Here is a 27138-nt window from a genome sequence, read left to right on the forward strand (position 1 = left end):
GTGTTGGCTGGATAAAAAGTACTGCATGCACCTTGCGCTTCTCCACCTTTCGTTTGAGGATGCCCCACATATGCTCAACAGCATTTAGGTCTGGAGACAAGCTTGGCCAGTCCACCTTTACCCTCAGCTTCTTTAGCAAGGAAGTGGTCTTCTGGGAGGTGTGTTTGGAGTCGTTATAATGTTGGAATACTGCCCTGCAGCCCAGCCTCCAAAGGGAGGGGGATCATGCTCTGCTTCAGTATGTCACAGTACATGTTGATATTCATGGTTCCCTCAATGAACTGTAGCTCCCCAGTGCCGACAGCACTCCTGCAGCCCCAGACCATGACACTCCCACCAACATGCTTCACTGTAGGCAAGACACGCTTGTCTTTGTACTCCTCACCTGGTTGCCACCACACACGCTTGACATGATCTGAACCAAATAAGTTTACCTTGGTCTCAGACCACAGGACATGGTTCCAGTAATCCATGTCGTTAGTCTGCTTGTTTTCAGCAAACTGTTTGTGGGCTTTCTTGTGCATCATCTTTAGAGGAGGCTTCCTTCTGGGACGACAGCCATGCAAACCAATTTGATGCAGTGTGTGGCTTATGGTCTGAGCACTGACAGGCTGACCCCCCCACCCCTTCAACCTCTGCAGAAATGCTGGCAGCACTCATACATCTATTTCCCAAAGGCAACCTCTGGATATGAGCATGTGCACTCAACTTCTTTGGTCGACGATGGCAAGGCCTGTTCTGAGTGGAACCTGTCCTGTTAAACTGCTGTATGGTCTTGGCCACCATGCTGCAGCTTAGTTTCAGGGTCTTGGCAATCTTCTTGTAGCCTAGGTCATCTTTATGTAGAGCAATGATTCTTTTTTTCAGATGTCACCAGCTCCATCTAATGCATTGCATCACTTGTCATGTGTCTTGTTAATGACACTATTTTCGTTAGCCAATTCTCGGATATGATCCCTTATCATCCCCTCAAATAGCAAGCCTCCAACGTTGGACTGACAGGCCCATAGTTCCCAGGAATATATCTCTGCCCTTTTTTTAATATTGGTACCATGTGGTCTTTTTTTTTCCAATCAGCTGGTACCAATCCTGTCAGTATGCTGTCCATTAAGATTAGGAATAGGGGTCTGACTATAACCTGTCTGAGTTTTTTAAGGACTCTCAGGTGTAAGCCATCCAGTCCTGGTAATTTATTTATGTTTAGCTTCTCTAATCCTTTCCGGACTCCTGACCTGTGTTAGCCACAAGGGTAGATCCTGTGACATGTCACTAACAATACAGTCCTGGTCAGTGTAACCATCCTTTTCCTGTGTGAAGACCGAGGAGGTCAGGGTTGAGGTCATGACTCTTTGCAGGACAGTCACGTTAATCCACCCCAAACTTGCTCATCCGTGTCTTTTATGGACCTTTCTTTGTGCAATGGTCCAAATCATTTGGTGGAGGGGGGGAATTATGGTGTGGGATCGTTTTTCAGGGGTTGAGCTTGGCCCCTAGCCCTATAGTTCCAGTGAAGGGAATTCTTAATGCATCAGCATACAAAGACATTTTGGACACTTTTATGCACCCAACTTTGTGGTAACAGTTGGGGGATGGCCCCTTCCTGTTCCAACATGGCTGCGCACCAGTGCACTAAGCAAGGTCCATAAAAACATGGATGATTGAGTTGGGGGTAGAAGAACTTGACTGGCCTGCCCTCCTGACCTCAACGCAATAGAACACCTTTGGGATGAATTAGAGCAGAGACTGCGAGCCGGGCCTTCTCGTTCCACATCAGTGCCTGACCTCACAAATGCGCTTCTGGAGAATGGTCAAACACTCCCATGTCCACACTTTGTGGACAGCCTTCCCAGAAGAGTTGAAGCTGTTATAGCTGCAAAGGGTGAGCCAACTCAATATTGAACCTACGGACTAAGACTGGGATGCCATTAAAGTTCATGTGCCTGTAAAGGCACCCGTCCCAATAATGGTAGTTGTGTGTGCGCGTGTGTGTGTGTGTGCGCGTGTGTGTGTGCGCGTGTGCGCGCGTGTGTGTGTAATATCTCGTTACAATGGCACCTGAAAGTTGGTGGGATATATTAGGCAGCAACTAAATGTCAGTAGTCATTCACAAGCCATTGTTGGTAGCCTTCTTTTAGGTTACCATTTGCAGGAACTTGTCAGCCAGTAGCAAAGTTCAGACTGTTGACACTGGCGTGGGAAGTGTAGCTCTCTTCTCTTACCGTCAGTTTTGTTGACCATTGTGATCAACATAGAAAGAAACAGCCTGCGGCTTTATTACTTTTCAAAATACGAAATCCGAAAAGCGGCAGACCGGGGCGTTCAAAAGAGATGAAATTGCAGAGGGGCTTTGAGTGGCAGCCGTACATCAAACCTCGCGGGGGTTTGACAGGCAATGGATAACGTTATTAGACGCTTCTCGCCATAATTGCTGACATTTATCCAGTGTTTCACAGTATTTGCTAATGTATTAATGCAGTCAATCTCTGCCAGACTTCACATGCCTCCTTAGCCCTCACTTCTGTGGGATCCACCAATGCCTGGACGCAGGATGCGTTTTATCGGCTGGTTGCCGTAGTGACAGAGCCCAAAGATAAGCCAAGACAGAGCCCTTTTGTGATTGCTTTTCAGGTGACATTCAGCGGCAGCTTGTGTAGAGTGTCCTTTTATAGTTCCAGTAATTCAGAAAATGGTATCCACTTTTCACTTAACTCATTCTGTGCTATAGAGACAAGGAAGAATAAACCGTATCTTTCAGGGTATAGCAGAAAATTAAGCGGATACAATTTCAATTTCATATTCATAATTTCAAAAGCAGATTTTTTTTAAATCTTATTTGAGCATTTTCTGATTAGGATATAGGAACTGCTGGTTGATTGATATGGACAGCATAGACTTTGGTTTATGTCATTACCACTTTGACCTACAGGTAAACCTAGATTAAGGCTTACCTGTAGGTCCAAGAAATATCTCCTAAACCTACACGGTTTAGGAGATATTTTGAAAAACACAGGCACCGCTGTCTATGGCGCATGTGCCCTAGACAGTGGTGCGCAGGCACACTGAGCACGCCGCTGTCAACAGCGATATGCCGCGAGTGACGGCTCCCTGTCAACAGCGCCAGAGCAGCGAGACCCACCGAGAAGATGGAGGCTCCGTACACAAGGGGACAGCGGTGACTTCGCTGGCTCCTGTGTCAGGTTATGTGTCACTTACCTATCGCATTAAAGCGGTTGTAAACTTTTTACTTTTTTTTTTTTTTTTTTTACTCAAAGTGGATGTAAACTTTATTCCTGACCTGGGCATATCTATCGGTAGTGTTTACTTATTTCTCTCCAAAGCCCTGAGTCCCGAGTCTTTATGCTGCTTCGTTCCTCTCTTAGGATGATAACTTCTGACCAGTTCTCAGACAACCGAGATAAAACCAGCCTGAAATTTGTGTTGGGGTGGGTGCTATGAATAGATTCGCAGAGAGCTTATCTATTTAAAGCACAGCTCTGCACATTCCTTTCTTCATCTGCCTATGTGGGGGGGGGGGGTGCCCTTCCTCCAATTAGCTGTCATACAGCGTATGCCAAGACTTCACTCCCAGTGCTGAAAAGGAAGAAAAAATTCTAACACAATGTCCACATTCTAAAGAATATAGCAAGCTGAAGGCAGCAGATATACATGTAAAACTTATGTAGGGAGATTTGTTTCATCTCTGTGTATCATCTGAGGCTGTTCACTTCACTGGGTATATGTGAGGGTTTACATTCACTATAAAGGAATAATATTTTGCAGATAAAAATAAAAAAAAAATGTGCATTTATTATTTTGTGTTGCAGGAGCCTGAAAGCATTGCACCAGCAATCAGCAGATCGTTGATGCCATGCAGGTCTTGGGCAGATCTGTCAGTGTATGGACTTGCCCATACCTCGCACAAGGAAGCCGATTCATGTGGACAGGAAGAATGAATGAACTACCACAGTGCTCACAGCCCCATGGTAGTTCACTGAAAACTACAAGTCGACAGCCACTAAGGCTGCTGGACCTTGTAGTTTTCCATTCACAGAGTGCTGTGAATGAGTGACGCGACCAGGTGGGGCGAAGCCCCGCATGACCACGTGTTTTTTATTTTTTTACGTTTTGACAGCTAGCTGGTGGAGAGCAACCCCCACTAGCTGGCAAAGTGGGGATTGGGGAGGTGCTGGGGCCAGTGCATTCATACCATGTAACATGTTATGAAAGGGGAACTTATTCTTTTAAATAAACAAGTTATACTTGCCTGCTCTGTGCAAGTGTTGTGCAGAGTGGCCCTTAACCTCCTCTTTAGGGTCTCCTGCTGGCACTCTTGGCTCCTCTTCTCTGTGTGCCACAATAGGAAGCAGCTTCCTATGGTGCCATACATGCAGGCTCACTCCCGAGCTGGGCTGTGTGCCTCTATAGATACGCACAGCTCAGCCTGCCCCCTGCTCCTTTCTCACTGTATTTGATTTAGAGCAGCAGGAACCAATGGCTCCTGCTGCTAACAATCTGCTCTATGAGACCAGAGAAAGAGCAGTGCTGTTGCAGATGGGTACAGCGCTGCATCAATACAGGACTAGGGTAAGTACTTAGGAAAGGGGGGGGGATACGAACAGCTGCTGAGGTGTCATAGAATATATTAAGGTGAGAAACCTTTAGCAACACTTTAAGAAGTTCTAAACAGTCAACAGCGGTGCCAGAAGCACATAAAAGTGCCTACAAATATGTTTTGTTTTCTTTTATGCCGCATACACACGATCAAATTTTCTGGCGTACTTAGTCCGCCGAAACGCATTTCACCGGACAATTCGATCGTGTGTGGGCTTCAGCGGACTTTTCCAGCGTAAAGTTTAGCAGACTTAGAAAGTATTTTTGCAGTCCAATCTTTCTGCCGGACTTGGGTTTGAGCGGACAATACATTAGTCAGTATGCTAGTCCGGCGGACTAAGAATGACGCATGCTCAAAAGCAGGTACGAAAAGGAAGCTATTGGCTACTGGCTATTGAACTTCCTTTTTCTAGTCCCATTGTACGTGCTGTACGTCATCGCGCTAGCAAATGCCGGACTTTCTGTGTGTCCGTGTGTGGCCAAGTCCGTTTGGTAGAAAGCCCGCCGGATTGTTTGCCGGACTAAGTACGCCAGACAATTCGCTCGTGTGTACGCGGAATTAGAAACACCAAGACCCAGAGCCCTTAGTTCAAAATTGCCACCCCACGGTGCCAGTAGAAACATCCAAATGTAGTGCAAGTCTCTCTGTTGATAATTAAGGATGGTTCTTGCATTAAGCGTTGGTTCACACTGGTGCAATTTCTGATATACAGAATTGCATGACAAGGGAACATTGCAGTATTTCCAATGGTGCCTGTTCACATCAGTGCAACTCTGTGCGGTGCAATTTTGTAAAAGGTTCCTGTGCTACTTTGGTGCAATTTAAGTGCGATATAGCTCTATAGAATATGGAAACCACAGTCGCATTGAAGTTACACTACATAATCACACTGAAAATCACATCGCAGGAGTGTGAACCGAGCCTTGGAGAGGAAGAATGGGACCGGCCTGAGCTCCAGCTTTGGGACAGCAACATAAGCGTTTTCGGTTGGAGTACTCTGGGTTCCAACACTTCCATGGAATGCTAGAAAGTACCATATTTATCAGCGTATAACACACCCTTTTTTCCCCTTAAAATCGGGGGAAAACAGTGGGTGCGTGTTATACGCCGATCCCCCGTCGATTGTGAGCTTCTCGGTGGCTTTCGGAAAGCCGCAGTGAACGGCCAAGTGCAGCTGAAAGCTGCTGAGAGCTACCGACACCGCCGAGATACACAGGACATCCTCTCTATCTCGGCAGCACCATTTTTAAACAGCAAGGCTGCAATGCAAGCCTGCAAGGACACTGACAAGGCTGCAAATGACAAGCCTGCAATGACACTGACAATGCTGCAATAACTAGGCTGCAATGACAAGGCTGCAAATGACACTGACAAGGCTGCATTAATGGGAATTTAAATGTAAGGTTTTATTTCCCCTTAAAATTCCCTCCTAAACTTGGGGCGCGTGTTATAAGCCGATAAATACGGTAATCTTAACAAAGCAATTTCCAGTTATTTACATTTAATTGCTGCTTCCAGCTTAGCACATACTACGAGTTTACATTAAATATTAATTTTTCCTCATATTATAATATAGCGTCTTTGTGCTTTTGTAAAGCGCTTTCTTTTGGATTTGCATTTGGAGAAAAACAGACGATGAATTCAATAAAATGAAACATCAAAAAAATGTGTTAAGGTGAATACTTTTCAGACTTTTTTTTTTCTACGTATACTGTTTATGTGATGTGTGTGAAATTTGTAGTCTTTGCGAAGTGTCGGTAACTGTAACAACAAGAAGTGACAAGTGGCTGTCAGTGAATGATGTAAAGTGACAGTTCTAGAAAAAAAACAATCTGGGTGTGTATGTCTAGGTGTGCTCAGTATGTTCTGTAACTCCACCGACAGGTGTTGGGCCTGGAGATCTCTGCTGTTGGAAGGAAATCTTAATTTGAAAGGCATTTCTCCTGTCATCTTAACCACTTGTCTACTGGGCCAATTTTTTATATTTATTTTTTTGTTCACATATTAAAATCTGTGTTCTTTGCTAAAGAATTAACGAGAAAAATGCCAAACTCTCAGTTTCAGCAGCAGCCGTGAGCTTGCTTTGAACCCCTTGGCTACCAGAATGTTTATGAATGTAGTTTGGTAGAGTGATATTCCATATTATAGTGTTAAATAAAATGAGTACGCATTGATTCATTGTAGAGCCGCACAATTCTGGTTAAAATTAGAGTAACTATTTTTAGAATAAAGGTCCTGATTCTCACGATTCTGAAGAGCATTTTTTTATTTTAAAGATTTGCAACATTAGGTTATCAAACAAGATGGCAATAAAAAAAAGACATTCTACTCTTTGCTTCAATCAAATTTAAAGAAATGTAATGAAAAAAAAAATTCCCTTCTCTCCGAGTGAGATCGAGGTAAGTATAGGGGTTTGGGGACAGAGGGTGGGCTACACCTGCTAGAGGTTTGCCTGACTTTTGTTGGCCTGGTTGTTTGGTTTTTAGCATGTTCATAGTCTGTTCCCCCGAAAACAAGAATAAAACCAGTCATGAAAATATTATCTGCGCTAGGTTTAAATACATAAATGAACAAGCAGCCACTAACAACTGTGATACCAGCCAAACAATTGGCGTACAAAAGAAAGCAGCACTAATTTCAATAATCGTGTGTAAAGAAATAAATAGTGTTGACAAATCTGAAAAAAATGCAAAGATATAAAGTATATGTGACAAAAGTGGAAAGGCAGGCCCTTGCACTACATAGTTTTAAGGTAAATATAAAGGAAAATTGTATAAGAGAATTGAAAATGTATGGGCAGCCTTAATGCTGCAATCCGCAATCCGCTTTCTGAATTGTGCATAAAGATCCACCACCATGTGAATTAATTAAATGCGCCTCTTACCAGATTGGTTTGACCCTTAAATTATAAATGGTCAGAAACAATTCCATGGTCAGCAGCTTCCAGCATCAAGGTTACCAGTGGAAAGATGACATTTGAACGTAGTGAAGTATGCAATGAACTTAATCCATTTATTCCATAAGAATCCCACATGTAGCAGTAAAAACCAGATCAAATGATCTGTAAAGTAAAATCCTGTAGCAGGATGATGGCTCAATGGAAAAAAGATGCTGAGTCGGGTTGACAAGCAGCAGAGACCCATGCCACCACTTGATGGGGCGGCACAGCGGTGTTGGGCGGCACAGTGGTGTAGTGGTTAGCACTCTCGCCTAGCAGTAAAAAGGGTCGCTGGTTCGAATGCCAACCACGACACTACCTGCATGTTCTCCCTGTGCCTGCGTGGGTTTCCTCTGGGCACTCTGGTTTCCTCCCACACACCTGCACACATGCAGGTAGGTTAATTGGCTTCTGTCCAAAATTGGCCCTAGTATATGAATGGGGACCTTGGATTGTGGGCTCCTTGAGGGTAGGGACCGATGTGAGTGTGCAATGTACAGGGATAGGGACAATTGTAGAACTCAGGTTGAACTGGATGGACTGGTGTCTTTATTCAACCTTACTATGTAACTATGTCATCACAAACAAACCACGCCCGATATGTTTCGTCACAATGACTTGTGGTGTTCTATGGAATTGTTTTTGACCCTGATATGCTGAGCGTTTATGACCATTTATCATTTAATGGTCCAACCAATCTGGTAAGAGGTGCATTTACATACTTCACATGGTTGATCTTTTTTGCAAAACGAATTGGAAGATCCGTTGCACACTTTAGTGACAATTTAGAGAGAGGATTGCGTATAAAGTCCCTTTGATCATTAACACCCCTTTCACACTGGGGCGTTTTCAGGCGCTTTAGCGTTAAAAAAAGCGACTGTAAAGCGCTTGAAGGAAGCCGCAACTGCAAGCCCAATGTAAAAGCCTGAATGCTTTCACACTGCGTCTGTAAAAAGCGTCTGTAAAGCGCCTGAAAGAAGACACAACTGCAATCCCAATGTAAAAGCCCGAGTGCTTTCACACTGAGGCGCTGCGCTGGCAGGGTGTCAAAAAAAGTCCTGCAAGCAGCTTCTTTGCAGCGGTGAATACACCGCTCCTAAAGCGCCCCTTCCCATTGAAATCAATGGGAAGCGCCTGCAAAATGCCTGAAAAGCGTTTTTGGCAGCAGCGGTTTGTGGGCGCTTTTAACCCTTTATTTGGCCACTAGCAGGGGTTAAAAGCGCCCCAATAGTGCTTGAAAAACGCTGGTAAAGCGGCACTTTACAAGCATTTTTCGGGCGCTGACATTGTGAAAGGGCTCTTAAAGCACTTGGGCTTTCACATTGGGATTGCAGATAAGGCTTCTTTCAAGCGCTTCACAGGTGCTTTTTTTTTTAACGCTAAAGAGCCTGAAGAACGCCTGAAAAACGTCCCAGTGTGAAAGGGGTCTAAGACTTTTTTCATGGACTTTTCTTTTTATTATTATTTTCACTTTTATTCATCAGACATAATTTATATCTTTGTAGGTATTTTGTATTTGTCAACACTATTATTGGAATTAGCGCCGCTTTCTTTTGTATGCTAATTGTTTGGCTAGTATCACAGTTGTAAGTGGCTGCTTGTTCATTTATTTAAACCTAGCGCAGATATTATTTTGGTGACTGGTTTTGCATAAGGACTTTGATTTTGTTGGTCTCTATTCTTGTTCAGGGTCACTGACTTTGAACAAGCTGAAAACCAAACAACCAGGCAACCAATAAGAGTCAGGCAACCTCTAGCAGGTGTAGCCCATCCTCTGTCCCCAAATTGCTACTCAGTAAAACCTTGGTTTGAGAGTAACTTGGTTTAAAGGCTGAGTTCACCTTCTTTTTCTTTCCAAAGTCCAGCTCCCCTATGTACCAATATAGCATTCATGTACTTTTTTTTTTTTTTTTCAAAAATATCAATGGTTTCCATAAAATCTACAGACACTTACCGTCCAACATTCATGATTCCAATCGTATCCATTGTCTTACGTCCTTACAGACTTTAGGTTAAGACACAGGAAGAAGTTGACCAGCTGATCTCATTAGCACACACCTTGCATCATCTACCCACCCACTCCCAGCTGCACATTTTTTTAACCACTTGCTTACTGGGCACTTAAACACCCTTCCTGCCCAGACCAATTTTCAGCTTTCGGTGCTCTCACACTTTGAATGACAATTACTCAGTCATGCAACACTGTACCCAAATGAATTTTTAGTCCTTTTTTCCCACAAATAGAGCTTTCTTTTGGTGGTATTTGATCACCTCTGGGGTTTTTATTTTTTGCGCTATAAATGAAAAAAGACCGAAAATTTTGAAAAAAAACACATATTTCTTTGTTTCTGTGACAGAATTATGCAAATTATTAATTTTTCTTCATAAATTTTGGCCACAATTTATACAGCTACATATCTTTGGTAAAAATAACCCAAATTAGTGGATATTATTTGGTTTTTGTGAAAGTTAGAGAGTCTACAAGCTGTGGTGCGAATCGCACAAAATTGATCACATCTGATGTACCGGTGGCCTATCTCACTTCTTGTGACCCGAACAAGTCAGGAAGGTACAAATACCCCCCAAATGACCCCTTTTTGGAAAGTAGACATTCCAAGGTATTTAGTAAGAGGCATGGTGAGCTTTTTGATGTTGTCATTTTTTTTCCCACAATTCTTTGCAAAATTAAGATTTTTCATTTTTTTTTTTTTTTACACAAAATTGTCATTGTAATAGGTTAATTCTCTCACATGGCATGTGTATACCACAAATGACACCCCCCAAAAAATTCTGCTACTTCTCCTGAGTTTTACAATACCACATGTGTGGGACTTTTTCACAGCCTGGCCACATAGAGAGGCCCAACATGCAGGGAGCGCCATCAGGTGTTCTAGGAGCATAAATTACACATCTAACTTGTTGACTACTTATTACACTTTTGAAGGCCCTGGAGCACCAGGACAATGACACGTGACACTGATGACAGATGGCACTGATACGTGGCAATGATGACACGTGGCACTGATGGCAGATGGCACTAATATGTGACACTGATGACAGATGGCACTTATACGTGGCACTGATGACACGTGGCACTTATACGTGGCACTGATGACAGATGGCACTGATAAGTGGCATTGATGACATGTGACACTGACAACAGATGGCACGTGACACTGACAGGTGGCACTGATGACAAATGGCACTAATATGTGGCACTGATGACAGATGGCACTATGTGGCACTGATGACACGTGGCACTGATGACAAATGGCACTGGGGGCAGGTGGCACTGGGGCAGGATGGCACTGGGGGACCGATGAATAAATGGTTGTCAAACGAATCATCTGAGTTCCCATTATTTCCTATGCAGAAATTTGCTTTGATATATAAGTGCTTTGGATTACAGGCATGTTTCCGGAACGGATTATGCTCGTAATCCAAGGTTTTATTGCACTTGCCTAGATCGCACTCGGAGAGAGGATAAGGTATGGTATTTGTACACTAATAACAAAGTCCTATCAGAACGCCTGATCTCTGTACTTGTTCTATGTTGGTGTCTGAGAAAGCACTCGGGCCATTTGATCATTGTGGTAACCAGGGAACTAGCATTTTTATAAAGGGGGTTCAGCAGTGGCAGTTTCTGTGGAATTGTTTTATCTGGGGCGAGGGTGGTTAAAAAGTTTTAAAAATAAATCTCACTGTGTTATGCACCTGGTCTTCATCGCTGTACAGTGCAGAAACTCATTGGAATTGTTCTCTGCTGTACTTATAATCACCCACCAACACTGCAAGGAGAAGTGGAGTAAGACCCAAAGAGGCCTTACAACCAGTCAGAAGACCCTAGGCATAAAGGTATGTATGAATGGGGTTTTTAAAGCTGAGCTCCAATCTTTCCTTCAGTCTTGTACAGTTATGTGGACTCCCCTCCAGTACTGGAAATGATTTGTCTAATTTCACTGCACACTGAATTTAATTTGTCAATCAGGGAGGCTCTTTATTGCGTGTGAGTGTAGCCTAGGGCAGCCCACATGTGATACTGAAAGACACTCTATGATTGGAGGACTGGCGGATGAATGAAAGGTCCACATCCTCCATTTATACAGTTCTTTTTATTGCTGCAAGCTATAGTACAGCTTCTCTGAATGGATGAGGAGAGTGGAATGGGTGGCCATAGCTTGCTTTCTTGACTAGTGCCTATGACACAGCTCATAATAACTTCCAAAACACCTGAAGGGGGTATGGGGGGCAGAGAATGGAAGATTTCAACTAAGAGAGCAGCCAACAGAACAAGAGACACTTCTCATTCAATGGAAGTACCATCCCTTGTGCTGATTAAAAAGAAAAATCAAGACTAAACTGCAGCGCAAAACTGCTGCAGGGCAGGGGCTAATTAAAAAAATAAAAATAAAAAAAATTACAAAAACTGGAGCCATTCTTTAATTTCAAAATGCATCTAGTCTTTAAAGTGCACAATTATAATTTGAATGTAAATTAAAAACTTCCTTTAACCCTTCATAGCCATAGCCCTTAGCACTGCTTGGCGTGGGAGCATTCCTGCGGTAGCCCAGCCCAGATCTGCCAAGCATTTCTCAGGGCTCTTCACAAAGCCTGTGTTAACAAGTTCGAATTTCCTACTCTATTGACACTGTAGTCCAGGCCCAATTAGAAACTTTTTTTTTTTTTTTCTTCTTCTTCCTCCCCTTAAACCTGTGATAAGTAATTGCCACTGTTATCGAGTCAGCACAGCGCTAATTTGAAGTGACATGCCCAAACTGGCCTGTAACATGAAGAGCGACAACAGGTGTGAGAGGTGGGGCTTCGGGGCTCGGCTGAACTTCTAGCTGATGGAAAATAGCACAGTGAAATGAACCTTAAGTAAAGCTGTCATCAGTAATTATCTTCGAATCAGAATCACGCTGGCTTTATAACCTCCCGGAGATACGCCCAGCTCCTTTCATCCGTTATTCTGCACAAATAGCAAACCTTTTTACCTGCTGCAAATAGCTGAACGCAGCTTAGGACTGTGCCGCCGCTCACTCTGCAGATGTGTACAGATTAATTTTGGATGAGAGGGTTTGAAATGAAAACCTTTTAGAGATAACTTTGGGTTACTTGCAAAAAATATTTGAACTTTTGAAAACAATTGTGAAAGATGGTTTTACCTGGTCTAACACCCATTGAGCTAACTCAACAGTTTCTTTTTTTCTTTCTTTTTTTTGTAACTATTCAAAAAGTTTAAGTCCAACTGAGAAAATTTAGAATGCTATCTTGCAGTGGGGCTCTGCCTGCATTTTAAGGGTTAACCTAATTTTGTCTGATCCTCCACTCCCCAAGTAAACTGCGCTCCCCCATGCTCCAGCAGTGGACTGTCTTTTGGTGTTGGCATTGGTCTTGATGACATCAGGACCCTAGACCACTGGAACGTAGGGAACAAAAATGCTGTGTTGACCGGTCTAGCAGCATGGAGGTTTGGATAAGTAAATCCTCTTTTCTGTGTACCCTAGACCTAAACGAGCAATTAAACCTAAACTGCAAAGGGGTCATTTTAAATTTTCCCAGTGTTGGGCTTTAAAGCAAATTAAAGATTACAAGCAGACGTGCTGTGTTTCTTCCACTATAAAACTAGCTTGCTTGCCTAGGGCCTGTTTCACATGGGCTTCAGCTTGTAGAAGAACAGTATGAACAGCAAGCTTTGCAGTGCTTTTAATTGAGCAAGCTTATTGACGCTTTTAAAGTACCATTCAACTCCAGTTTGTAAATGTTGAACACAGATCCTAATGGGAATATTGATTGCCACTTTAAACAAGCTGCTAGCTGGCTTCAGCACTTCTTAGAGCTTGCATAAAGTGGCAAGCAACACTCCCATTAGGATCTGTGTTGAACATTTACAAACTGGAGTTTATTTTAAAAGCTTCAACACTGCTCTTATGCAAGCTGAAGCCCATTAGAAAACAGACCTATGTGCAGCTCCGTGTATGTTCTCGGCACACTTTGGTGCCAGAATGATCTCCAATGTGCAAACATGGGAGTTGCATCGCTTCCAATCAAGATGGCCAAAGATCCCGCCCCAGGATAAGGCAAGAGAGAAGATGTGGGTGCTTGCAGATGTTGCATCCCTGGATCGGAAATGAGCATTTCTGAACTCTAGTTCCCCTTTAAAAAACTGCCCTTGATGGTTTGGTGGCATAGCTTTGGATAATTCAAGTGGTTAAAACCGTTATTTTTTTTTTATCTACCTACAGTAGGTTGTATTAGTAAACTATTCTTTCACTTCTTTCCTGATTCGCTGATAGACCGTTGTCACACAAGTTTCCCTATTGGAGGATTGCCCTTTTATTCCTTTACCGAAAGCAACTTTTGGGTTTTCCCTCGCTTTCAGTTCCAGTGACAGTAGACACCAGGAAAAAGAGTGAACGGAGAGTTTCCCCAGAAGGGATATAGACCGCAATAAAAAAAACAACCAATGTTCTATCCCTTCCACACTCTATCCAAAACCTAAATATATGTTTGGCTACGCTTTACCATTTGAGATTCATGACAGCTTCCTTTTATCTTTGGATGTTGATGGTCATTTTATTTTTTACTGAACGTAGCCTCCTCCTTTGCTTTCATTATATCTGTTTAGGTTGTCCAAGGTTGTCAGTTTTTTTCAACCAAATCAGTTTTGGAGCCAAATGTGGTTCTAAGACTAAAATGAAACGCCTGTAAAAAATATTTACGTAAAAATGTATATTGATATTTTTAAACTAGTGATATGCTGTACCAATTGGTTGTACAATATCCTTTAACTTGACCAAAACGATGTTATATGAGGGCAGGCCTAAACAATCCTTCCAATTAGTATCAAATCAGGAAGGCTATTAGGCTTGGTTCACACTAGTTCGACTCTAAAGTCACACGATTTTTAGTGCAACTTTAGAGTCCGACTTTGATGTGACTTTTTACGCTATATGACATTGACGTTGTATCAAAGTCGTACCAAAGTAGTGCAGAAACCTTTTTTAAGGTCGGACGGACTTGTGTAGGATCAGTTAAGACGGCTCTCATAGGGAAACATTAAATTTCACATGTTATTCAACTTGTGCTCTCACAAGTCGGATCCCATGTTGCACCAGTGTGCCAAATACCACATAGTTAATTGTAAATCTAAAGGAGATTGAAAAATCAGATTGTATAGGGCAGTGTTGGCAAACCTTGGCACCCCAGATGTTTTGGAACTACATTTCCCATGATGCTTGTACTCGCTGCAGTGTAGTTGAGCATCATAGGAAATGTAGTTCCAAAACATCTGGGGTGACAAGTTTTGCCATCACTGGTATAAGGTATTAACAGCCTTACAGATTTGGTGCAACTTGTTGGGCGTTTAATAATAAGCGAAGCTAAGAGAAGTTTTGTCAGATTTTATATAACATGCATATGCTTGCATACATAATGCTGTTTGGAAACAAACAGGGCATTTTTGATTAATAAGTAGGTATACTTATAAACTGACATTATTAATCTTTGTTGGTAGTTTCATTTACTTTTGTCTGCCATGTAGGTTGAGGCAGAATCTGCCCCAATTTATTTAGAAAATTAGGTCATAGATCTGAAGTATCTTTCCAGTTGTCAGGTTATGGCATTTCTCTTGTAACATTTGGCACTTCAGAATGCCAAGTCCTTTACCGCCAGAAGTAGCCTACTCTACAAGCCACCCAGTAGGAGTGGCCATATATAATTCAAATCAGGTATTCAAACTTTGACACTGTCAGTCCTGAAGGCTAGTGACAGATAAAAATGTGCCTTTCTCAACCTCTTCAACACGGAGAAACCCTTAAAGGCTTACTCCACCCTTTAGAACATAGCACCCATATTTATGATGACATGTTGGGGTTCTTCCTGGTGTCAGTTGTCGCTTTTGAATTCTGTCGGGCTCCTCCTGCACAGCCATGTCTGTCATTCACAGAGATCTGTGAATGAATGAGGTACAAGTTCTGTCTGCCATTGTGACAGACAGATTTGTAGTTCTCAAAGTAATCACATGTGTAGTGATTATCCCACTGATATTCCATTGACAATTTCTCTATCTCAGTAACTGAAGTTCTGTATCTTGTTATGGGTGAGGAGCTGGAAAAAGAGTCTACAGGAGCCGCCTGGGCATTACACCAGCGATCTACTGATCGAGGTTTGCAGTACTTTGCAGGTTAATTTTAAAAAAAATTATACACATTCTTTTTCTGAAAATATGGGTGCACTTATTATTATTTTTATTTTTTAGCAAAAGATTGACATAATTTTAAAATGGCTTTCAGGTTTAAAGACTTATGCCGCGATCAGACTATCCGGCGGACCAGAGTCCGCCAGACAATCCGCCCGTGTCTGGGCTCTGGCGGACTTTTTTTTTCCCCAAAAGTCCAGCGGATTTAGAAAGTAGTTTTGACTCAAAAACTGCGAGTCCAGTGGACAATCTGGCCGTCTCTGCGCTAGTCCGCCGGACTTTTGAAATGAACGGACTTTCCCGCACACGGAGGAAAGTCCGTTCATTTTGAACGCGGCTCCAGGTAGCCAGGACTAGCCTTCGGCGGCGAGATTGACACGTCGCTGGCCCCGTCACCTGGTATAGACTTAAAGGGAAAGCCCTACACCGAAAACACGGCGTGGGGGCCCCCCCCCATGTCCATATCAGACCCTTATCCGACTGGTCAGGAAAGGGGGTGGGGACGAGTTAGCGCCCCCCCTTCCTGAGCCGTACCAGGCCGCGTGCCCTCAACATAGGGGGGCTTTGGGGAAGGGGGGGCCGTGCGGCCCCCCACCCCAAAGCACCTTGTCCCCATGTTGATGAGGACAAGGGCCTCTTCCCGACAACCCTGGCCGTTGGTTGTCGGGGTCTGCGGGCGGGGGGCTTATCGGAATCCGGGAGCCCCCTTTAATAAGGGGGCCCCCAGATACCGGCTCCCCACCCTATGTGAATGAGTATTGGGTTACAATGTACCCCTACCCATTCACTTGGTGAAAAAAATGTAAATAAAACACAACACAAGGTTTCAAAATAATTTATAGCACAGCTCCGGGGGTCTTCTTCCGTCTTGGGGTGTCTTCTCGCCGGACTTCTCCGCTATCTTCTGCTAGCTCTTTTACTAGCGGAGGAGCCCGGATTTTTTCTTCGTCGCCACCCGGGGGTCTTCTTCCAACTTCGGGGGTCCTGTCCCCCTCTTTGGTTCTTCTTGCCGGGCCTCCGCTTTCTTCCTTTAGCTCTTTTACTAGCAGTGGCCCGGTCTTCTGTCGCCGCCGCCTCTTCTTCCGACTTCGGGGGTCTTGTCCCCCTCTTCGGTTCTTCTTGCTGGACCTCCACTCCTTCTTCCAGCTCTTTTACTAACGATGACCCGGTCTTCTGTCGCCGTCTGCCGGATAGTCTGATCGTGTGTATGCGGCATTAGGGTTTTTTACCTTAATGCATTCTAGATCGCTGGTGGGAGACCCGAAAAGAGGAGGATTGGGGCTGCTCTGTGCAAAACCACTGCATAGAGCAGATAAGTATAACCTGATTTTTAATTGAAAGGAAATACAATTAGCCTTTAATGTTACTTTAACCACTTCCCACCCGGCCAATGTACATATACGGCCGGGTGGGAGCCGTCTACTTCTGATAGGACGTTCAGGAACGTCCTTCAGAAGGAGGGGGATCGCGCACGTGCGTGGCCGCGCAGTGGCCGGATCCCGATGTGCTCCTGTCACCCGGACACAGTGCATCTCGGATCGGCAGGAGGGCTCTGTGATTGGCCCTCCTGATCACATGATGCCCGTGTCCAATCATGGCCATCATGTGATGTAAACAAACATCCGGTTGCTAGGCAATCGGCTCCTCCTCTCCTCACACAGAAGTAATCGCTGAGGAGAGGAGAGCAGATCGCTGCAGCTGGCTGGTGATCAGTGAGTATGAGCTGTTTTTACAGCTTTTTACTAACTGATTACCAGTCTAGTGTAAACACACGTCACCACAATACACGTCACCACACATGTCCCCAAAACACACATGTCCCCAAATAATAAAAAGACATGTCCCCAAATAAAAAAAACACATGTCCCCCACATATGTCCCACTAAAATCACATGTTCCAATGATTATCTGCACACATATGTACGTGATCACCTGCACACATATGTACATGATCATTTGCGTACATATGTCCGTGATCACACAAACCAATTATTATACACTTAACGGAATTTTTTTAACCAAAAACATGTAGCAGAATACAATTTGGCTTAAATTTATGACAAAATTTGATTTTATTGGATTTCTTTAAAAATAGAAAAAAGAAAATATTGTTTTTTTTTTAAAAATTCCGCTTTTTTTGCGGTTATACCGCAAAAAATAAAAACCGGAGTCGTGAATAAATACCACCAAAATAAAGCTCTATTTGTGCGAAAAAAAATGATAAAAATTTCATTTGGGTACAGTGTAGCATGACCGCGCAATTGTCATTGAAAGTACGAGAGCGATGAAAGCTGAAAATTGGGCTGGGAAGGAAGGGGGAGAAAGTGCCCTGTATTGTAGTGGTTAAGGAAACCCCTGCTAATAATTAAATTTACAGCCTATGGTACATTAGTGTAGACAGTAAATTGATAAACAAGGATTATAAAAAAAAAAAAAAAAAAATTATTTTCATTGATAATAATGAAATTAAATGAATGATAATGGCCAGAAAAGAAACGCAGATGCAATATTGTTGTGTTCTCCAGCATTGGTGGATGGTTTAGATGTGCCCATTTATATTGGTGCTCAGTTGGAGAAGAGCCCCCTTACATTGGGAGTCATTTGGAGAAGAGCCCCCTTACATTGGGAGTCATTTGGAGAAGAGCCCCCTTACATTGGGAGTCATTTGGAGAAGAGCCCCCTTACATTGGGGGTCAGTTGGAGAAGAGCCCCCTTACATTGGGGGTCAGTTGGAGAAGAACCTTTTACATTGGGGGTCAGTTGGAGAAGAACCTTTTACATTGGGGGTCAGTTGGAGAAGAACCTTTTACATTGGGGGTCAGTTGGAGAAGAACCTTTTACATTGGGGGTCAGTTGGAGAAGAACCTTTTACATTGGGGGTCAGTTGGAGAAGAACCTTTTACATTGGGAGTCATTTGGAGAAGAGCCCCCTTACATTGGGAGTCATTTGGAGAAGAGCCCCCTTACATTGGGAGTCATTTGGAGAAGAGCCCCCTTACATTGGGAGTCATTTGGAGAAGAGCCCCCTTACATTGGGAGTCATTTGGAGAAGAGCCCCCTTACATTGAGGGTCAGTTGGAGAAGAGCCCCCTTACATTGGGGTCAGTTGGAGAAGAACCTTTTACATTGGGGGGTCAGTTGGAGAAGAACCTTTTACATTGCGGGTCAGTTGGAGAAGAACCTTTTACATTGCGGGTCAGTTGGAGAAGAACCTTTTACATTGGGGGTCAGTTGGAGAAGAACCTTTTACATTGGGGGGTCAGTTGGAGAAGAACCTTTTACATTGGGGGTCAGTTGGAGAAGAACCTTTTACATTGGGGGTCAGTTGGAGAAGAACCTTTTACATTGGGGGTCAGTTGGAGAAGAACCTTTTACATTGGGGGTCAGTTGGAGAAGAACCTTTTACACTTTTGGTCAGAGTGAAGAGTGCTCCTTACATTAATGGTCAGTAAGAAGAATTCTTCCCTTATAGATAGTAACCACTGACATCAAATATCTTTTTGGCTTTTTAGGCAGAAATTAATTGCTCAAGGAACCCCTAGCAACCTCTGGGGGAACCCTCGGTAATGGTATCAAAGGAACTCTGGTTAAGAAAGGCTGGATTAATTATATGCCTACATATTTTCTGAATCAATATATGTGTGCTTATCTTAAGAGGTGAAAAGCTCTTCATGTATCACATTAAACCTTTGTTGAATTTGGTTCTGTTGCCTATAAAACGTCATCTTGCCGCTTTGCTGGGTCTATAATTCAGGGACCCTGAGTGTTTATTGTCTTTGTGATCTTGCTCCAGCTCTAATTCCCTGTTAGCGTGGCCACTTAATAGAGCTAATACAGTTGAATTCTAATTAGGGAAAGTGAGAGGGAGGGCTCCTCTCCCGCTGGAGGTGAGCCTTAACACTGGGCCAGTTCAAACAGGTCCTCCTGTAGCTTGTAACCAGAACTGATAATCTGCCTGTTTCAACCTGTAAAATTATATGACATTGTGCCATTAACTCGTTGCTACAAGGGAGACCATTTCACTTTGTGCTTCGGATACATTCTGCTGCTTAGCTACATCTATATGGCATATTTGTAGGTCTGTCGAGATATGAGATCAGATTCTGCCTACTACAATAATAGTGGAACCCATGGGTAAAACTTAAAATTAAAGCTATACTCTAAATATATATCAGCCAACACAAGAATGAATATATTCCATTTTTAAATACTGGTGGTGTAAGTAATTTGATCTACCAACAGCCTTTTCTAATTTCTGGCAAAGCAGTGTTCAGGTGGGCAGTGCTAAGAACCAGTTAAGCCCCATACACGCTATCAGATTTTATGCTGATTTTTTTCCTTCAGATTTACAAAACCATATAATATGAGGTCAAACCTTAGGAGTTTCAATGTGTCTGTAATCAGGCAGGACCTTGCACTACATGGTTTTGGTAAATCTGAAGACAAAAATCTGCAGAAAATCTGATAGTGTGTATGGGGCTTTAGGCATGGCGTATGCACTTGAGCTGACAAAGGGCATTCTGACAGGAGGAGAGAGCAGTGTGGCAGGATGGGGGGTGAACTGCTGCTCCTTTACTGCCCTTTTACACACTGGAAGTAGAAGGATAATTCATGGCATTTAATGTTTATATGTGACACATAAAAGTTGGGTTACCAGCCTGTGTAAATCCCAGGACTGGAAGGACAGAAATATAAATTCTTTGGATGGTAAAACAGCCTCTATGTATACTGATCATCCATAAAATTATGATCACCCACTACAGCTGGTATGGAGGCCTCTGAAGGCATGGGGTGGTATCTGGCACCAAACCGGTAGTGATCACTGCCTCTGCCGGCTTGCCTTCTTCCCATAGTGCATCCTGGTGCCATCTCATCTGCAGCTAAATGACATGCATCCACCCAGCCATCCACATGATGTAAAAGAAAACTTGATTCATCAGACCAGGCCACACTCTTCCATCATCAAGTTCTGATGCTCACGTGCCCATTGTGGGTGCTTTTGGAGGACACGGGTCAGCACGGGCATCCTGACCGGTCTGCGGCTATTCCGTCCCATACACAACAAACTGTGATGCACTGTGTTCTGGCACCTTGCTGTTGGAATTGGCATTTACTTTTAGTAATTTGAGCTACAGTAGCTCTTCTGTTGGATCAGACTACACGGGACAGCCTTCGCTCACCACGTGGATCAATGAGCCTTGGCCGCCCATGACCCTGTCAACGGTTTGCGTTCCTTGGACCACTTTTTGTAAGTCCTGACCACTGCAGACCGTGAACATCCTACAAGAACTGCAGTTTTGATGTTGCTGTGGCTCACTCATCTAGCCTTTACAACTTGTTTCTTGTCAAAGTTTCTCAAATTCTTACGTTTGCCCATTTTTTCTGCTCTCAACACATCAACTTAAGGGACAACACGTTTACTTGCTGCCTAATATATCCCACCCACTTTCAGATACCATTGTAACCAGATCATCAGTTATTCACTTTACCGGTCAGTGGTCATAATGCTATGGTTGATTGTTTGTTTCTATGTATTTTTTATTTTTATTTGCATCCAATGTATTTAAATTTAATTTTGAATTGCTCATTTTGAAATCCATCTACAGGTTTATGTAGATCTCTACCCTATTAATAAAATCTCATAATCGCTTTAACTTAATAATGTCAAGTAATTTTTTCATATTTTTTGAAAGTTCATTCAAAGCTTTCATTCAAATAATCCTTGGTGATCCTGCCATGAAAGTCCTTGTTCAGGCTTTTCCTATTATAAGGACAATACCCTGTATCTCTTCCAGTTCCTTTTTTGTGTTATCACTTTGTCACATGTACTGCTGGCAGACACTATAAACAGCTGTGCCATTGTACAGCCGAGTTTTACCCGTTATTACCAGCAGGAAGCCCTGACACATATCACACAGCTGTCTCTGGATTCTCTGTAGACTTAAAGTGGCTGCTAAGAAGTGGCTGGAGATCAGTAGTACTGAGATGCAAAAAAAAATAATTTAGGATAAAAAGGTAAAAACAGTCTTTTCTAATGGCTTGTTCGCATCAGAAGGCGATGCGGGAAGCACCACCACGCTCAAAATGCACTGAGTGTGCAATCTGCTGCGGGTGTGTATATAATCCTATCAACACCTCGAAACGCAGATCTCATGGTACCGCAGTACCAAGCAACCCGGTGCAGTGCACTTTTAAAAAGCAATGCATGCACTACTTTTGGTGGAATCCAGTGCGAAATTAAGCCCATTCAACTGAATAATCTGAAAATTGCACCGCTTTGAGTCTTGTAGGACTTGCAATGCAGAGCTGAACCATAACAATATAACAATAGACTATTAATAACATATAACATATAACATATAACATAACATATAACATAGCATAACATAACAATAGACTATTCGAACCATATATGAGCAGGCTGAATGTACCAAGTTGATCGACCAATCAGCTTGGATATAACCAGCCTGCCAGATTTGCTTGCGATTGTCACTAGCAGCTGCTATAGCCGCTAGCAATAATCACTGGCTTCCCCCACCGGGAGAGCACAATGTTTAGGTAGGAGGGATTCCCCTGTCAGTACTGTCTGTGTTTATGAAAATTTCTTTCCTGCAACCTGTGGTTGCAAGAAAGAAACTTGCACCATCTATGACCTGCCTTAGTGAACTAAATATAATTTAGTTATAGGAAATGAATGTGTGCAATATTGATATGTAACAAGTTAAGCATCCTATAGAATTATTAATCTATTTCATTATCTACTTCCTTTCTTTCCAGATGACGCTGGCGTCTGCAGGGCTCAACTTTCCATGTCACCGGCTTTCAGTGGCTAGACGAACGTCCCCCGTTCAGACCAGAGAGCAGTCTGAAGAGGTAATAATCTGTTCAATCCTTCTAAAACCAGGATCTCCAAACTTTCTAAACAAAGGACCAGTTTACTGTCCTTCAACCTTTTGGGGGGGCCGAACTGTGGTCAATGAGTAGAAAATGCCTCAGCGCCAGTAGAGGTTTAACAAAGCCTTGAGCTTGGTGGTCAGCTGTGAATAATATAAAGTACACAGTGCTTGTGGAAAGTGGGTGGAGGTATAGTGCCCCATCATTGGTGTCAGTAGAAAGAATGGTGCCCCATCATTGGTGTCAGTAGCAGGAATAATTACCCATCGCTGATGCCCCATCATTGGTGCCAGTCGAATGAGTAGTGCCTCGTTGTTGGTGTTGGGATAGAAATAGTGCTCCATTGTCTGTGTGAGGAGTAGTACCCCATCATTGGGAGGAATAGTTCTCTATCATATGCATCAGTGGGAGGAATTTTGCTCCACTGTTGGTATCGGTGGAAGGAATCATTGGTGTCAGTACCAGGAACAGTGCCCCAAGGGCCGGATAAAGACAAACAAATAGCCCCAGTTTGGAGACCACTGCTTTAGATGATGCAGCACACATTATGGTCTAGATAGTCTGCATTAGGAAGTATACAACCACTATACACGGGGAACTTTGTATATGTTAAAAAAACAAAAAAAAACACTCACTCTGACTTTACGAAAGAAACTGATTTTTAACACACCATAGCTAATTTAACATACTGTGGAAATGAGATGAGCTTGCAGATATAATCATTCACCTTTCTGCTGTTGTCCTTATACAGTTGTGCTGAGATCTTGTTTATGCCTGGGATAAGCCACCTGTGTTAAAGAACACAATCCTAGCATCCCTCTAGATGTGCATATTCTCAGCCCAAAACTTTGTAAGTAGGCAACAAGTAAAGCTGGCCATACACTAGTAAATTTTTTAATGAATATGTGTATGAAAATTCTGATCAGTATAATTGATGAATTAACAAATGGCACTCGAATGTACCTCAATATTTTGTTTATGTTAAAGCGAGAGTAACCTGCAAGGCAATGGCATAATGTGCTAGTATGCATCGCATACTATGTGAAATTTACTTTAGAACGAAGCCCTCCAGCAACGTGCTGTCACCACTGAAAGTGCTTTCATCCGAGTTCGGGGACTCTGGCTCTGTGAGCAGTTGGAGCTGCGATGACTTCACTCCCCGCGCATGTGCATGGGAGCCGACGTGAATGGCACAGGTTTGTCGCTCCTTCAGAGCGCGTGCGCTGGTGATGTCACTGGCTGCAACTGTACAAAATATCTCTTAAATGGTGCATGTTTAAGGAATATTTACAATACTTATTGGTAAGCCTTATTATAGGCTTATCTATAGGTAAAAATCATGCATGGGAGTTTACGCCCACCTTAAACGAGAAGTACCGCCACAGCTCGTTTGGCTGTACTTCATTCGAAAAAGAATGTCGATTTGACGATCATTCATAAAACGAGTTTTCTAACAAAATTCTACTAGTCTATGGCTAGCTTAAACAATCTTGGTGTGATGCCAGTGGTGGTCTTTTTAACAACAAGCTCTTGACAGTTATGTATCCTCTTCCCTCCCCCAGGACTTTATCTCGTTATCTGTTCAGCTAACAGCCACTGCCATTTCCAAGGAAGTTTTAGCCAGCAGAAATTATTTTAAAACTGTGAGTTGCTGACCATGCATCATGTGCAGGCATGAGAAGCAACAAAGGAATTATACAGTATATGAACCCTCACCTTGTAAAACGTGAGTCTCAAACTGGTGGCCCTCCAGCTGTTGCAAAACTACAAGTCCCATGAGCCATTGCAAGGCTGACAGTTACAAGTATGACTCCCACAGGGGCATGATGGGATTTGTAGTTGTGCAACAACTAGAGGACCGCCAGTTTGAGACCCTAAGTACAATGGCAGGGAAGGTGGGTAAACAACTGTAGGTATAAATAAATTAAAATACACTTCACCTTTTAAAGCATCTCCAAAGAAAAAATAAATGGCTGGTGTTGGGCTTTAAATATGCAGCCAATGTGTTCATTTCTAATGTGACATGGACTGTTGGGATTTTAAAAGCTAGTGTCCTTTTAATTGGCGTGTAAATAAAGTTACACAGCAGAGCGGAAGTTTTATGCGCTGTACGCTTACTCATCTTACACGGGGGTCAACTGAGCAACCATTTATTTCAATGCACTCAGATTCTTCCTGGCTTGAATCACGCTGCTCTTACATTATCTTTTGTAAATAGCAGGAAGTTACCTGGCAAGTTTATCTGCAGATTATTTCTGTTTTGTAAATGAGCACTGTAATTTTTATCCTATTACTTAGCATTCTTAACTACTTAAATAGGAATTACCATTGTCACAGTGAACATTACATTAATTCAGTCACACATTAGCTGCAAATGTTTTGATGGAATCCAAAACCATTGTTTGTTCTCAATGGGTTTAACTCCTCATTGGGAGGCACAGCTTTGTTTAGTCCACTAGCTGCTTCTAATAATTATTGTTTCATTATACTGAGATATTTTAAGCTTGAAAGATACCTATGGGTAGTAGATAAAAATCTCAGAGGTATTTGTGTTTTTGACTTATTTAGCTGACATGTAGTGTATGTTGTAGACAAGATCCTGAAACCTAAAGGTTGATATACTAAAACTAGGACATGGGCTCTTCATGGAGGCGCCCCTGCCCTAGGCTTCGTTCACACAATAGCCTTCTGGATTGTGGGCAGAATTTGCAGAGATTCTGCCCAGGATTCAGAATTGCTGCAAAACATAGGATGCTCTTGCGATCCCGTTACTTTCAGTGGCACCCAAACGCAGCAGGATTTTGGCGCGGTTGTCGTCTGAAGAATCGCAGTAAAATCGCCGGACACCTGTCGCCCAAACGAATTTCCAAAACGAGCTGAAGTTAGAAGCTGATTGGCTACCATGCACAGCTGTACCAGATTTTGCACTCTCCAGTTTTTGTAAATTAACCCCATATTCTCTCTTGCTAGGATTTTGACTCATTGTTTCCATGAGTGTGCACTATGGGCCAGATTTACTAAAACTGGAGAGTGCAAAATTTGATGCAGCTCTGCATAGAAACCAGTCAGCTTCCAGGTTTTGTTGTCAAAGCAACTATTTGAGATTAGAAGCTGATTGGCTACCATACACAGCTGCACTTGCTTGTGAGTGCTTCAGTTTTAGTAACTCTTCCCATATATGTTTAAAAGTTGTTGACACCTGACCATCACATCTATAAAAACCTGTTGGATGACCCATTCAGGTCAGGTACTGATGAACGAGAAGACGCAGCTTGCAATCTTTGTTTCAATTTATCCCAAAGGTGTTGAGTAGGGTTGAGGTCTGAGCGCTGGGCAGGCCACTCGAGTTCCTCCACACCAAACTTGACAAAGCATTTCTTTATGGACTTGGCTTTGTGCACAGCACACTGTCGTGCTAGAACAATATCCCTCACTGAAGGCACCTGAACTCGGTAAATTGGAGAGATGTCCATGGGACATATAGTGTAGGTGTGATGGTCAAGTGTCCACAAACTTTTGGCAATAGGTTATTTTACATACTTGGTAATGTATGTAGATAGCAAGCCTATTTATATGATAAAGAAAGGATAACGTTTGAAACGGAAGTATCATGTTTTTTGTATATTTTTTTTCCACTTACTGTAGCCGGGCTTAAAAAATGTGCATGTGATATGAAATATTGCATATTACTATTTTGCATGCTCTGCCCTTGATTCCTTTAGGGCTCATTCCCATGGCCAATTTGGACCATACGCCACTGAGAATCGGCATTTTTTTTTTTTGCAGTGGATATCCACAGGTGTGTGCAATTGACTTCAGCCAGCAGCTTGTACAAATCCAATACAGGCTGACAGATGTTAACAGGTAACCACATATCCAAGTACCTGTGATTAGGGACAGATGAGTGTCCCTGGGCACACAGCGCACATACCTGTGCAAATGCTGATTTTTTTGGGGTATACTGTCCAAATCAACTCTGTGAATGAGCGTACAAGTTGTTCTTAGCTTCTCCTTACCTCGTTGTGTAAAACAAAGGAAAAAAAGGCCAGTTTACAGAGTTCATTAGCTCAAGTTCAAATACACACACTCACTGACTCTGCTTTCGTCTTTCTGATTGGCTGTTAATTAGGTTTCCCTAAGAGATGGTATATGTGCTAAATTGGTTTATGGTTTGCTTCCAATATACAGTTAGAACTGAGATTTTTGCAGGAAACATGCTATGAAAAAGGTTTCAAAGTATGACCTTCTTCCTCAAATGATACACATGTTGGAATTACTTTCTTTATGTGCAATTGTGAAAAGCTGCAGTTGACTATTTTTGTTGTCAGGGGTGCAAATAACTTGGAAAGCCAGTTTGTTACCAGGGACAACCAGATCATTCTGATTGATTAGTCTTTGATTCGTCTATGAGCATAGTATGTTCATCCAAAGCAGCCAGTTGGATATCAAAGTAACAGAAGACCCCAACCTAAAATGCTGGTCTGCTTTCAGCCA

General features: G+C 42.8%; 1 protein-coding gene across 2 annotated transcripts in view; it reads left to right on the forward strand.

Moving 5' to 3' along the window:
- Positions 1 to 27138, forward strand: part of FAF1 (Fas associated factor 1) — a 440039-nt gene that overhangs the window by 248787 nt on the left and 164114 nt on the right. For both annotated transcript variants that reach the window (XM_077450266.1, XM_077450265.1), the window contains exon 9: positions 22528 to 22623. In XM_077450266.1, the coding sequence (XP_077306392.1) occupies positions 22528 to 22623 (96 nt within the window). The remainder of the gene's footprint in view (positions 1 to 22527; positions 22624 to 27138) is intronic.

Source organism: Lithobates pipiens, unplaced genomic scaffold (assembly GCF_037356315.1).
Source record: "Lithobates pipiens isolate NorthernLeopardFrog02 unplaced genomic scaffold, aLitPip1_a1.2 Scaffold_23, whole genome shotgun sequence".
NCBI lineage: Eukaryota > Metazoa > Chordata > Amphibia > Anura > Ranidae > Lithobates > Lithobates pipiens.